Source organism: Ammospiza caudacuta, chromosome 8 (genome assembly GCF_027887145.1).
Source record: "Ammospiza caudacuta isolate bAmmCau1 chromosome 8, bAmmCau1.pri, whole genome shotgun sequence".
Lineage (NCBI taxonomy): Eukaryota > Metazoa > Chordata > Aves > Passeriformes > Passerellidae > Ammospiza > Ammospiza caudacuta.
In genome coordinates, this window is record NC_080600.1 from 5938619 (window position 1) to 5952010 (window position 13392).

The window sequence follows — 13392 nt, forward strand, 5'->3', positions numbered from 1 at the left end:
GGCTTTGAGGTCCCTTCCACCCCAGCCCAGTCCATGATCCTTTGGTTTTCCCAAGGGAAGGAGTGGATGTACCCATCCCACTGGGATGTGGTGGTGCTGGCGCTACAGCCCACACTGGCTGGATCTCCTGTTAATGAAAAACTTAAATGTACATTTGATAAGGAGGTTAACACTGGGATGGTCCCAGTGCTGAAAGGCAGCCTGGGGCCTTCCTAAAATCCCAGAGATGGATGGAGGGGAGGCAGGCTCAAGCAGGCACAGCCATCAAGCTTTTGAACCAACAAGAGTAAGAAAAATAAACACTGGGAAAGATCTTTCTGTGAAGAGCATTTCCAAGAAAGCTTTTTAATTTTTCTGCTTGTTTTCCAGCTGAAAAGCCTTCCTATTATCCCTGGCTGTTCCAGGAAGTGCAGCAGCACAAGGGGACCCAAACAGATGTGGCTCTGAGCAGCCATTCCTCTTTGAAACACAGCTCTGTCTAATCCTGCTCTGAGCAACTTCAGGCAGCATGGTGGGGAAAAAACTGCTGCTTGCTGGCACCTTGCCTAATGTAAGCATTCCTGCTGCTACCCTCAAAAACACCAAGGGATTTTTTGTCAGTGACAAGTTCAGCCCAGAGAACTGAAAAACTTCTCCCTGGGAAAAAAAAATTTCACAAGAATCTGATTTTCTGAGATAGGAATGGAATTTTAATTCTCCTCCAAGCGTAGCGCAGGTGCTGCAGCATTTGTGTTGCTGTGAGCATTGTCTCAGAAAAGCTGCAGGAAGATAAACCAAGTGAGATGAAAGAACCCATCCCAGAAAGAGAGGGCTGTGCATGTGCAGATAGTGTGGAGAGAGAAGAATCAGCATGACCTTTATGGAAGGGCATAAAAGGGATGAGCATCAGGCCTTGGAATTGGTGAACCAGCCTGAGCTCAGTGTCCATCATCGTGATATCTGAATACTTGGGCAGAGGTCAATGATCAAAGCAGGCACGTTCAAGGAGGGGAAAAAAGCCCTGCAAAGTGCAGCAAAAATGCTCCAGTTTGCTGAAGACCAGATTTAAACCTCATTGAACACCTCAGCTTTGGTGCAGATGAAAATGAAGGAACTCAGAATTCCTGTTTGAAAGCTGACACTTGAAACGTGCCTGGAGCCAAAGGAAGGCAACATAAAATCTAGAATTACCCACACCATTTAACTCTGATCCATTGTACCTGCCTGGGAACAGCGACTGCAAGAGGATCCTCCTCCTCCTCCTCTGCACAAGGAGCCCAGGATTTCCAGGAGGAAGGAAGGAAAGAAGATCATGGTTCTCCCACAATTACCACCACAGGCTTCTGGAGCCAATTTGCAGCATCTCAAACACTTTGATCAAAGTGTTGGAATCTCCCAGAACACCTTTGATGGCCTAGTTTGGATTTGTGGTCTTCAAAAGTGCAGTAATCCTCTGAGGGTGCAAATCTATGTTATGGTGGGGGAAGAAAAATCCCCAAGGGAATATTTTAGGTTACTGGACAGATTTGTAGCCAAGCACTGGAGAACAAGGAAACAACTGGAAATGAAAACTGCTTTGAAGTGCAAGATGTGGAAACCATAGAATCATGGGATATCCAGAGTTGCAAAGCACCCACAAGGATCACTGATCCAACTGCTGGCCCTGCACAGACACCCCAACAATCTCACCCTGGGAGTGGTACCCAAACCTCCTGGAGCTCTGGCAGCCTTGGGGCTGTGCCCAGTCCCTGCACCCTCTGGGGGAAGAACCCTTCCCCGAGATCCAGCCTAAACTCCTCTGACATTCAACTGCTTGGAGAAAGCACCCAGAAGAGCCTGAACCTGGCTGGACTCCAGGATCCTTGAGGCCCTTTCTAACCTCGACCATTCGCTGGCTCTGCCTTGCACCAACACAACTCCCAGAAAACCCAAAGGCTGCCAGGATTTGGGCAGAGCAGCCCCCCCAGCCTTTCTGAGTCTTGCTAGGACGTCCTTAGTGGCAATCTCCAGCCACTATCACTCTTAGTGAGATGCCCTTCTCCTAAAAGGACAGGAGCTGGAGCACGCCTCATTGCTTCTCCTTCAGCTCGCGCTGACGGACGAGGCTGTCTGTCCTCGCTGTCAGCCATCCCCTCCCAGCCCCGCCAAGGATTCCAGGATTCAAGGACCAGCCAGATTAGCTGTGTGCTGAAGGATGCCCAGAGCCCTGGCATGCCCAGAGAGAACTCCTCACTCTGCTCTTGTGGCCAAAGTGCTGCTTTTCAGCAGCAGGGCTGTGAAAGAGATGGTGTGAAATGAAAGAATTTAACAGCCACTGAGGCCCTCTTGTGTGGCATCCACATCCTCTGGAAAATCCCTTCACCCAGGATTTTTCTTCTGGGAGCTGAGAAGCCTCAGGGAAAAGGAAAACAATTCTTCTCTCATTTGCTTCTCCTGTGCTGTGCTCATGTGCAATGTGTTTGGGGATTGTTCACCCACAGGTGATTGTTCCATTGGGTTCTGCTGTGAGTTGTTTTGGCTCTTTGGCCAGTCAGGGCCAAGCTGTGTCAGACTCTGGAGAGAGTCAGAAGTTTTCATTATTATCTTTTAGCATTCAGTATCCTTTCTGTATTCTTAAGTATAGTATAGCATTCTTTAATATAATATAGTATTATAAAGTAATAAATGAGCCTTCTGAGAACATGGAGTCAGATTTATCATTCCTGCCTGGGGCCAGTCCCTTATGGGACCCCTTCCTGGATGTGCCAGTCCCTTAAATACCTGATTGCATTTTGTAACACACTTGCATGTTCAGCTCCACAGGAAGGTGGTGTGGTGGCTGTAACTGTAGAGTTTGCAATGTGCTCTTGACTTTAGTCTCATTTTTGAGTTGTTTTGGCTCTTTGGCCAATCAGGGCCAAGCTGCGTCGGACTCTGGAAAGAGCCAGGAGTTTTCATTACTATCTTTTTAGCATTCAGTATCCTTTCTGTATTCTTTAGTATAGTATAGTATTCTTTAATATAATATAGTCTAATAAAGTAATAATTAGACTTCTAATAAGATGGAGTCATCATTCCTGCCCTCGTTGGTGGACCTGCATTTTATGATACTCCTGAGACAAACTTGGCAAGTCCCAAACAGAACAGAACACTCTTCTCTCCACACAGAAGAGTGAACCTTCTGCCTCAGAAGACATGTGAGAAGAGGCAGGTGACAGGAAGCTGATGGGCTCATGCAGAGGCACAAACACTGTAAAAGGAGGGGTTGGATTGTTGGAGAGCGTCCAGAGGACAGGATGGAGCTGGGAAGGGGCTCAGCCTGGAGCAAAGGAGGCTCAGGGGGCCCTTGTGGCTCTGCACAGCTCCTGACAGGAGGGGACAGCCGGGGTGGACAGGGACAGGAGCAGAGGGAATGGCCTGAGGCTGGGCCAGGGCAGGCTCAGGGTGGAAACTGGGGAATATTTCTTCACAGAAAGGGCTGTCCAGCCCTGGCACAGCTGCCCAGGGCAGCAGGGGAGTCCCCATCCCAGGAGGGATTTAGAAGATGTGAGGATGTGGCACCTGGGGACAGGGATGAGTGGTGGCCGTAGCAGTGCTGGGGAATGGGTGGACTGGAGGATCTCAGAGAGCTTTTTCACCCTAAATGATTCCACCCTTTGAGCTCCCTGGGTGTTACTGAACTGCTGCTTGCCAGCAACCTCCTGCCTTTCTGGAAGCACGCTGATCCCATTTCCATGAGAGGGGACAGTTTTGTTCAGCTATTGCAAGAGGATTTCAGGTAACACAGCGTGGTGCTGGAAGTAGAGGAGGAGAGGAAGAGGAGACAGAGGAGGATGAAGGATGGACTCTGCAATCAGAACAGGGACATCAGGGACAAGAGAGCCATGTGCAAACTGCTCCCTCTGGGTCTGTGCCTGCAGCCCAGGACCACACAGGCTCCAGTGCCTTGTGAAAACAATCTCCCCAGGAGAAAGAAAACATACACCTATTAACTGCTCAGAAAGAGATTTTTCAAAGGCTCTCGATATCCAGCTGGTCTTGATTCATTTTGACTTCAACAAAATATTCTTGGGCCAATGGTGAAAGCTCTGAAAAATCCCCTCTGTAATTTGCCATTGAGGTTTGAAAATAAGTGGTGTAAAAGGGTTTCTTTAAAAGAAAAATAAAAAGAAAAGGACAAATTAAAAATGAAAGGTTGAACTAAAATTTGGCTTCGGGCCATAAACTAGGGGGAAACTAACAGCAAAGATAGTTAAATGACTGGAAAGAGAACACAACAGGAGCTGTTATGAAAAAAAGCTGATGGCTTTTTAAAAAAGGATTTGTATAGATAGCTGGGGAAATAAATTCCGGATGTGATAGAAGTGCAATTGAGAAATTAAATAAATGGAAAATAAGGATGACTAAGTAGTAGTTAACATGCCCCTTCTCAGTTGTATACTATTATCACATCTATTTTTAATGTCTCTTCAGCTGTCTGCAATTGTCATCCTTTCTTCAGAACTTGTTCCAACATTCTTTGATACTGAATTAGCTGTTTTTTACTCTCCCATGCTTACAACCACATCTTTTTCTTACTCAACACTCCCCTTTTCCCACAATGTTATTCCATTGTCTCCCTTTTTCATCTCTCCTTATGTGTTGACTCCCCAGTTTCTGAGCCCTCCAACCACCCTTGTTCATCTTTCTTTTTCTGGAGCTCTTTTTGGTTGAATCCTAGCATGTTTCTTTTCTTCTTTTCTAAAGCTGCAAGCATGTTTTATATCATACCTGGCTCCTGTACACATTGTTACCCCTTCAGAAGGGCATTGAACAGCTACAGCAGTGTGGAAATAGTAAGCTAAACTAAGGGAGAAAAAGAAGTTCTTTTTGGCTTTTGCTTTCTGGCTCATAAAAAAAAGAACCCAAACATTTAAACTCTCCCCTTTTCCCTTTTATCCTCAAATAACACAAGCTTTTCCACAAGCAGCTGAATATTCAAACAATGAGAGGCATCAGAAGTGTTGGCGATTCTAGAGCTCAGGATGTGCCTGAGGAGATGTGATAACACAAGATTTAATAATACTGAAAAAAACACACAAGTTCTGACGTGATCCATGGGCTGGGGAGTGAACCTGAATTTTTCCTCCTTGTGAACCTTCCAAGTGTGCCTCTTCCTTACCTCAACACCTAATGATGCTCCATATTAACTTGGGGAGTCTGATTTATTTTAAAAAAAGGGTTCTAAACACATTGCAGACAGCTGAATTCACCAGTGTGATGCCTCAGCTGCTTCAGCTCCATCCTCACAAGCTCACACTTTAATTTCTCACAATTCCCTTTCCCCCATGCATTCAGAGCCGAGGCTGGTGTTTGTCACCTTGGTTTTTAAAGATTTGCTAAGTCTTCTCATGTTTACATTTCTCCTCCATAAAAGAATACAAAACAATAAGTTATTTACACCTTCTGTAAATAACTCATTGTTTTGCATTCTTTTATGGAGGAGGAGAAAATTGATGGACTGTTGGTTTGTCCAGTGTCATTGGAGAGGTGGCACTGTCACCCTCCAATCCACTGTCACTTTTGGAAATCGATAAATCTTGGGGTCAGAAATAAAAAAAATTCCCTTTTCACTTTGGAAGAGCTGTATGTGTGTGTGGTGCTATTTCGTGCCCTCCAGTGACAGGTGCTGAGCTAACACCACTCCTTGGAATGGCCCAGTTTCCAGGATTCAGCCTGGGATTGGGATGGGGACCTACCCTCAGCCGTGCCCGAGATGCCGTCAGCTTTGAAGTTGCTTGTGCTTTTCTTCCGGCGGTGCTTCTTTCTGTTGGCGTGGGGGGAAGGAGGGGGGTCCAGCTTGGGGCTGGTGGTGCTGGAGATGCTGGGGCTGGAGCACACTGAATCTCCCAGGCCCGTGTCTGCAGCAGAAAAGACCAAAATGCTGTGAGATTGGAAGGAGGTGATGGTTACAATCCAAGCTTACAACCCCTGGCTGTGGGCAGATACGTTCTTGAGCTGCTTCAGGAGAGTCTCCAAACAATGTCCATTGTTTTTTCCAACAAACTGATTCAAGTCCTCTTAGATTAACAGGACTGAGCAGCAATTTTAGGGGCAGGCCAGCTGGAATGCACAAAAACAATGGGAAAGCACTTTATTGCTTCCAATTCTTCCAAAGACCCTCCCTAGCCTCAAATTAATTTGTGTAACACTTGGACATTTTAATGCATAAACAGAGATATCCCTGGATCCTCTGGATGTTCTGTGCTGTCATTAATATCAGACAGACGCCCACTGAAAAGCTGGTGATGGCAGTAAAGGTGGAAAATAAGGTAAGTAATGTGCACCTGGTAAAGGTAATAACTGTGTGATAAATTCCTACCTGCTCCACACTTCCTACCTGCTCCCAAGGAAAATAAATAATCCCACCTTACTCTGTTCACTTTCCTGCTTTATTAACTCCAACAATTTTAAGAACTTGGGTCCTTCCACATAGTAAATATTCAAGTAACCTTAATCCAGGATTTCCCCCCAAGGTTGGTAATGTGATTTTTGTTTAATTACTGGCTTGGTTTGGATTTTAATTATAAAATTCCACATAAAACCTACACTTAAAGGAAAGTGCTTGCTATTATGGAAAGTGAAGCCATTTCCAGAACCTTGCTTAAATACCATATTGCACCTTAGTGCAGTATCAGGACTGCATTTATGTGCCATATCCTTAAAATCTCCCAGACATATTCAGCAAATACATTCCCATGATTGCCTTTTGGGGTTAAATACTTGGTGATTGGTTTCAGAACAGCAGACACAGGGAAAAAGAATAAAAATCCTTATTATAAAGCTTAAGTGTAATAACAGGAGTGCATTTAACTTAATATGTCAGAAAAATATCAAGCCAAAGATTATTAAAAAAATAGCTGTTGATTCTTTTTGCATAGTTAAATTCCCACAGAACTGCCTCTTTGACAAAAGCCAACTTATTTTGCTTTCTTTTTCCTCCTAATAAAGTTTATTTACTAATTACCCCCTAAGCACAGTTGTGCTCTAAGTTATTAGTGGGGGATAAATTATGTAGCTAATTGCCTGGCAAGAGAGACCAAACCAAACATTAATCTTTATATTACGGATTTCTGTTCTTTTCCCTACATCCACTAGCTTGAAACCAGTTCCTGAGAATTTAACCCCAAAAGGGACTCATGGGGATGTATTTACCCTGTATCAGTGTAGGAGATTTTAAGGATTTGACCCACAACTGGTGCAAGTGGCAGAGTTTGCTGTCTCTCCAGGAAAGGAGGGAGGTGAAAGTCAGGTGAAAATCCTGGTGGGAATTCTCTCAGCCAAGGGGACAGAGATCCCTTTGGATCCATGGCACAGGAGAAGGTGCAGAAGAGGGTGCCAGAAACACAAAGGCATGAGCACAGATGCACTGGGGTTTCTGCCAGCCCCAAGCAGTGACCTCCAGCTTGACTCTGGAGGTTTTCAATGCTGAGACTTCAAAAGAAGGAGAAAAACTCCCAGGCTGTCCAGAGAAACTGTGGCTGCCCCATCCCTGGGAGTGCCCAAAGCCCAGCTGGAAGGGGCTTGGAACAACCTGGGCTAGTGGATGGTGTCCTTCTCTGAAGTGTTACAACCAGGTGATGCTTAATGTTCTTTCCAACCCAAACCTTTCTGGGATTATATGATTCAAAATGCTTCACTTGCCCCCCACCCCATTCCCAGCTTTCACTTTGAAACAATCAAACCCCTCCGAGTTCATCCCCTCCTGCACCCGCACGCACCTGGTGGAAAAACCCCCACAATCCTGAGGCAGCAGCACAGAATACACCCTGTTAAAACCCATCAGGTTGCATCCACACACTGGTGGCAGCTCTGTCTAATTTCCAGGCCGTAAATCCCCCCAACAAAACCTGCTGGAGAGCTCTGAAAAATGAGGGACGTACGGGGCTGACGCCCGGCGTCGCGGAGCTGAAGAATTAACCTCCCGTGGTAAATCCTCGTCATCCCCAGCCCCTTCCAGGTAATCACCTGCTGTCCTTGGGTCAAACTGCTCTCAAGTGGGAGCCTGGAGCTCTCCCTCCCCCTCAAGCAGCAAGGGAGGTTGGTCCCTCATGAAGGGAGCCGAGTTGGTCGTGCTCCGGATCCCCGGATTCTGAGCCCACCCTTTGAGGATGGGAGTTATTTAACATTGCCCTGCTTTAAAATATGAGCAATCAAAAGGCACCGGGCTTCCACGCTGTGCTCTCCCATTTCCCACTCCTTCTCGTGCCTGACAAGGTATTCTTCAAATTGAAAAGAGGGCTCCTGAAAGCTCGGGCTTGGGGAAACTGTAAATGAGTTCAGGCTTCAGCCCGCTGAATGCAATTTCATCCTCCTGACTGAATACAAATAATGCATTTTATTTGGTATCAATTACCACGCCTGAGAACAGACGACCACTGCCAGCACTATTAAATATATATTTAAAAATAAAAAAAAAGAGGGGGGGGAAAAAAAAGGCAAGGATAAAGGCATGGCAAATTAAAAAAGCAAGCGCCTCATTACTCCCCATCTCAAGCAGCTTTGACAGAGGCACTGGAAGCCATAAGCTGCGTTCCACTGGGCTGGGATGGGCTGTTTTGCAGCCATCCCGCACGCTCAATGTCAGCCATTAGTTCTTCCCAATCGGGCATCAATGTTCAACACACACCCGAAAAAATATATAATACTGGTAATAATAATAACAATCTGCAGCTTCTCTGAGCTTCAATACTTGAAGTATGAGTCAAAGCAGCAGTTTCACTTTTCACTCGGGAAGCTGACAAGCATGACTAGAGGGGGAATAAAATAACATTCAGTTCGCATAAATATCAAGCGGGCTGCTTGAGACTGATGGGCCAGGAATGTATTCTTAGCCATCATTCTGGCAGACAGGCCCAAGGACACTCATAACTTATTTTACAATCATTTAGTTTCAGCTCAAGTGGAAAACGTGACAACTTATCTCTGCTGACAAGATGCCATATCGAACCTTACAATTAACTCTCCCCCGATTATCTGCCCAGCCCATCATTAGCTCTGTGCCTCTTGATGGACTGCAGGGGCACAGTTTCCCTTGATGATGGTCATCATTTGCAGGGTGCACAGCTCCATGACACCACAGCGAGGACAAAACTCTCCCCTTGCCACGGAGCTGGGCTTGTCCTGGCCGGCACAGCCTTGTTTTTTGTGACTGCTTTGAAGTGATGAGCAGCAAAGCGCTGCTGGAAAATGCCTTCTCCCCCCAAACGGAGCATCCTCGTGTTTCAGCCCATGTCTGCTGCTGCTGCAACCTCCAGGAGGGAGCCAGAGATGCCCACGCTGTGTCCCAGCTGCCAGGAGCCTTCCTCGTGCCCTCCATCCTCCCCAGTGCCAGGATTAACTCCTTCAGCTGGAAGGGAGAGCTGACACAGCCACATCATGGAACTGTTTGGCTTGGAAGGGACCTTAAAACTTCAACTCTTGCCATGGGACACTTTCCCCTGTCCCCGGCTGCTCCAAGCCCTGCCCAGCCTGGCATTGGACATTTCCAGGTTCATAAGTATGTGCAGTATCTCACTCCATGCCCAAAAGCAACAAGTGACCCTTGGTGACCAAACATCCCTTGAGTTATGCACAGATGGGACATAAAAACCCCACCCCTCTGCTCTTCACATGGGGATTTTTCTCTACAGGTGCAGGACACGTGGATTAAGACAGAGACTGCTCTGCTTGGGCAAGTCCAGCCCTCATTTGTGAGAATTTACCAAACAAAACAAAAAAGCCAATGCAGCTTTTACTCCACAAGGCAAGCTCCATGTCTGCCTCTCTCCAAGATCCATTTTGCAATTATGGTCATGAGAGAAATTCCTTTTAAGTATGACAAACTGTGGTAGAAGAAAGGAGGGGTGGAACACAAGAAACACTTTGTCTACAACTACAACCCAGAGTCAAGAGACAGAACATTATATGAAAACCAATCCTCAGAAGAGTCTCAAGAGCTGTGCTGTTGCACTGGGCTTTATTTGCTGTTTGAAACAATTTCATATCCTCTCCCAGTGTTACAAATATTTTGTAAAAGGTAACAATTCCCACTTCCTATCTTTTCTATTATTTTGCTCTTTGGGAGCTGCATGTGCTCGACAAATGGATCTCAAGAACAACTCCATTTGTGCCCCCTAAGGACTTTGTGATTGTCCTCCTGGATTTGAAAAGGGTGGAAAATTAACAGAATCGTCATTGAATCACAGGACTGGAAGTGACCCAACAGACCATCTTATCCCACCCCTGTCATGGGCAGGGACACCTTCCACTGTCCCAGGGTGCTCCAAGCTCTGTCCAGCCTGGCCTTGGGCACTGCCAGGGATCCAGGGGCAGCCACAGCTGCTCTGGGCACCCTGTGCCAGGGCCTGCCCACCCTCACAGGGAACAATTCCTAATCCCCAATATCCCATCCATCTCTGCCTCTGGCACTGGGAGCCATTCCCTGTGTCCTGTCCCTCCATCCCCTGTCCCCAGTCCCTCTCCAGCTCTCCTGGAGCCCCTTTAGGTCCTGGCAAGGGGCTCTGAGCTCTCCCTGGAGCCTTCTCTTCTCCAGATGAACACTCCCAATTCTGAGCTGTCTGAAACTCAATCCAAAGGCAGACTGTGCCTCCTGGTGCCCCTAGAACAGAAAAACAACTTCCTTGCATCCCGAATTCCCAAGTTCCCTCACCAAACCCGTCCGAGATACGACTCCTTCAGCACCTGCAGCAGAGGTGCAGGAGATGCCAGCACAGGAACCAAGGAGGCCAAGGAAATGAGGGCCAATCAGCCAGGATGAGCACCCCAGGCCAGGGTAAAGGGGCTGGGGGTGGGAAAAGCAGGAGAAGAGGCAAGGTGTGAGGGACGGGAACAGCACAGCACAAAGGCTGGGACACAAAAGTCCCAGAGCGGAGCTTCGGCGTTGGCCCACGGCTGCTATTCTCTGTGTCACACACACAACCCTCTCTCCTGTGTAACCATCTGCAGAGGAACCAAGCATATTCTGACCCCTTCTATCCCCGTGCCTTTTGATTTATTTCATATTTTTGTCAAATCACCTATTTACAAAAACTTGAAACAAACTCAACAGGTGACGCTATTCTCCGCAGACCAAAGTCGAGCTTGATCTGGTTTACATTTTTCTTGCATCTTCTTGTTAAAATTTTCCAACAGGCTTTCAAAGTGAAATTAGACTTTTTTGTCAAGCCCAGCTCCCCAACACGGCCTTATTCTCAAGTGGCTGGAGATTGATTAATTTGGGTTTTTGATTTGCCCAAGTAACAAGAAGTCAGACGTTACAAAAGCGGGAGCGGTGAATGGGATCAATTAAAGAGCAGAAGCAGCAACACAATTAATAGCACCGGGTTCAGGAGCAGAGAGAAAGGGCTGATGACGAAAACAACAGCAACAGCTCTGCCTGCAGCAGGAATCTTTGCTGAGACCCAAGGAAGGCTGAATCCAAAGAGGGTGTTTCAGAACTTTCACTGTGCCATTAGCGCTGAAATGAAATAAGGCAAAGATGTCGGTAGCTGGTGGACTGAATAATAAAAAAATAGCTGGACACTTTCATCTTCCACACATGTGTTTTAAATAAAGGTGAGAAAAGCAATCCTTTTATTTAAACAGAGACTATAACTATCTGTAGTTTGTATTTCAGACCCATTTCCCTGAGCTGAGATTTTTCTGGCTGTGAAATCCTCTGCTCTCCAGCTTCCCTTTACAGCTATTACCATAAATGTTCTATCAAGTTCTTTATCTTCCTCCTCTGCCTCAGACCGAAATGAAGGGATGCAGCAATCTCACAGTGCAGATGTACAGGACTGACACTGAAATCCTGTCAGAACTGTTGTAATAAACACTTGGGAGTGGGGGAGAAGGGGTGGGCATGAGACTGCAGCCTCCAGGATGAAAAAGAAAAGGCAAATATTTGTCAGGTACAGAGAGCTCACACCTTTGGAGGAATTAGGTGCATCTGGTCATTGCTGAGCTGAGCCCAGCTCAGGCACTCAAGCTATGGAGGGCTTAAATTAACCTGCTGCACTGAAGGAAATTAAAGGAGGCTCTGGATGGACATCAAGGAGCCTTGGGAGCCTTCCCTTTCCATGGCATCTCCCATTTTTGCAGCCTTGTGCCCAGAGCCTGCAAATCTCAAAGCTGTCCTGTCATCCTCAGGAAGCCCCACTGAACCACTCCTTTCCTCTAAGAGCAACTTCAATTGAACAAGGAAAACAAAAGTTCCTTCTAGGCAGCAGGAGAGGGCTCTGCCTGCTTTTGGAGGCTCTGGCTCTTGCACCTCCAGACCCCAAGGCATGAGCAACCCTTCTGCTCTGTGACAAGGGAGGGACATAATCCACAGCCTTGGGAGGGACAATCAGCCTCAGGATGCTCAGGCACAGACATTGGAAAGCTTCAGTGATTTTGGAAAGACCCTCATTACCATCTCCCTTATCTAAAGGGAAGACACATCACCTCCAGCTCATTCCCTAGCAATGCACAATGTTGGGCCATCATAAAGGAAGCACGAGAGCAGAAAATGCAACAATAGAGCTTAAAAAAACCCCACAAAAGTACATTTTCCCTCCTAAGGAGCAACACATTAGAGTGCTGACAAAACAGCATCCTGCTCCCTGGAACTTGAAGGATGGCTAGGAAGAAAAGAAGCTCCCTTTCAAAGGCAGCTCCTCGTTTCCAGGAGGAATTCACCAGCTCCCACAAGGAGAGCACACAGCTGTTCCTACACAATTCTCTCCTGTGCTGCCAGGATGGTGACAAGCAAAGCAAAGACTGTGTTTTAGAGGACCTGCAACCTGAGAACGTGAACTGGGGATGAGATCCTCATCTTCCTCCACACATCTTGCCTGCAGCAGGTTTGGGTCAGGGGCAGGGATGATACAAACTGCTCCTGAGCGAGCAGGGATTGTTAATTTATCTCATCCCCCATTACACAGACACATCCCTGCTCTGGATGCCCTGTGGAAAGATCAAGCCTGACAAGTTGTTGAACACATAAGGACAACAAAGCAGGAAAGAGAAGCCAGTCTGGGATGCTGCAGGATGCCACCACACCCTAGGCAAAGTAACTTGGTGGCTCCTGCTGAACAGACCTGCAGCTGAGATGTACAGGGAGCATCCCTAATTCTTGTGGCAGGAGGTTTTCACTGGGCAGCACCAGCCCTGTGAGCCCTGCATGGTGTCACCCTGAATTGCTGCCAAGGCTGTGGGTGTCACTGCTTCCCCCGGCCATCAGCTGGGATGTGGAACAGAGAGGGAAAACAGCACAGAGGACAGAAGTTCTGGGGATTCACTGCAGGTACCTTGCTCATTTCAGGGAATTTGCTCCCTCCCCATGAGGGAGAAAGGAGATGGGTGGTCCTTTTGAAGACACACCTCAGGGCAGAAGCTCCTGGTTCAATTCCAGGTCATGTCTTGGTCTGT

General features: G+C 47.0%; 1 protein-coding gene across 2 annotated transcripts in view; it reads right to left on the reverse strand.

Annotated features, from left to right (window-relative positions):
• Window positions 1–13392, reverse strand: part of AGAP1 (ArfGAP with GTPase domain, ankyrin repeat and PH domain 1) — a 321583-nt gene that overhangs the window by 76205 nt on the left and 231986 nt on the right. For both annotated transcript variants that reach the window (XM_058809286.1, XM_058809285.1), the window contains one exon: window positions 5697–5858. In XM_058809286.1, the coding sequence (XP_058665269.1) occupies window positions 5697–5858 (162 nt within the window). The remainder of the gene's footprint in view (window positions 1–5696; window positions 5859–13392) is intronic.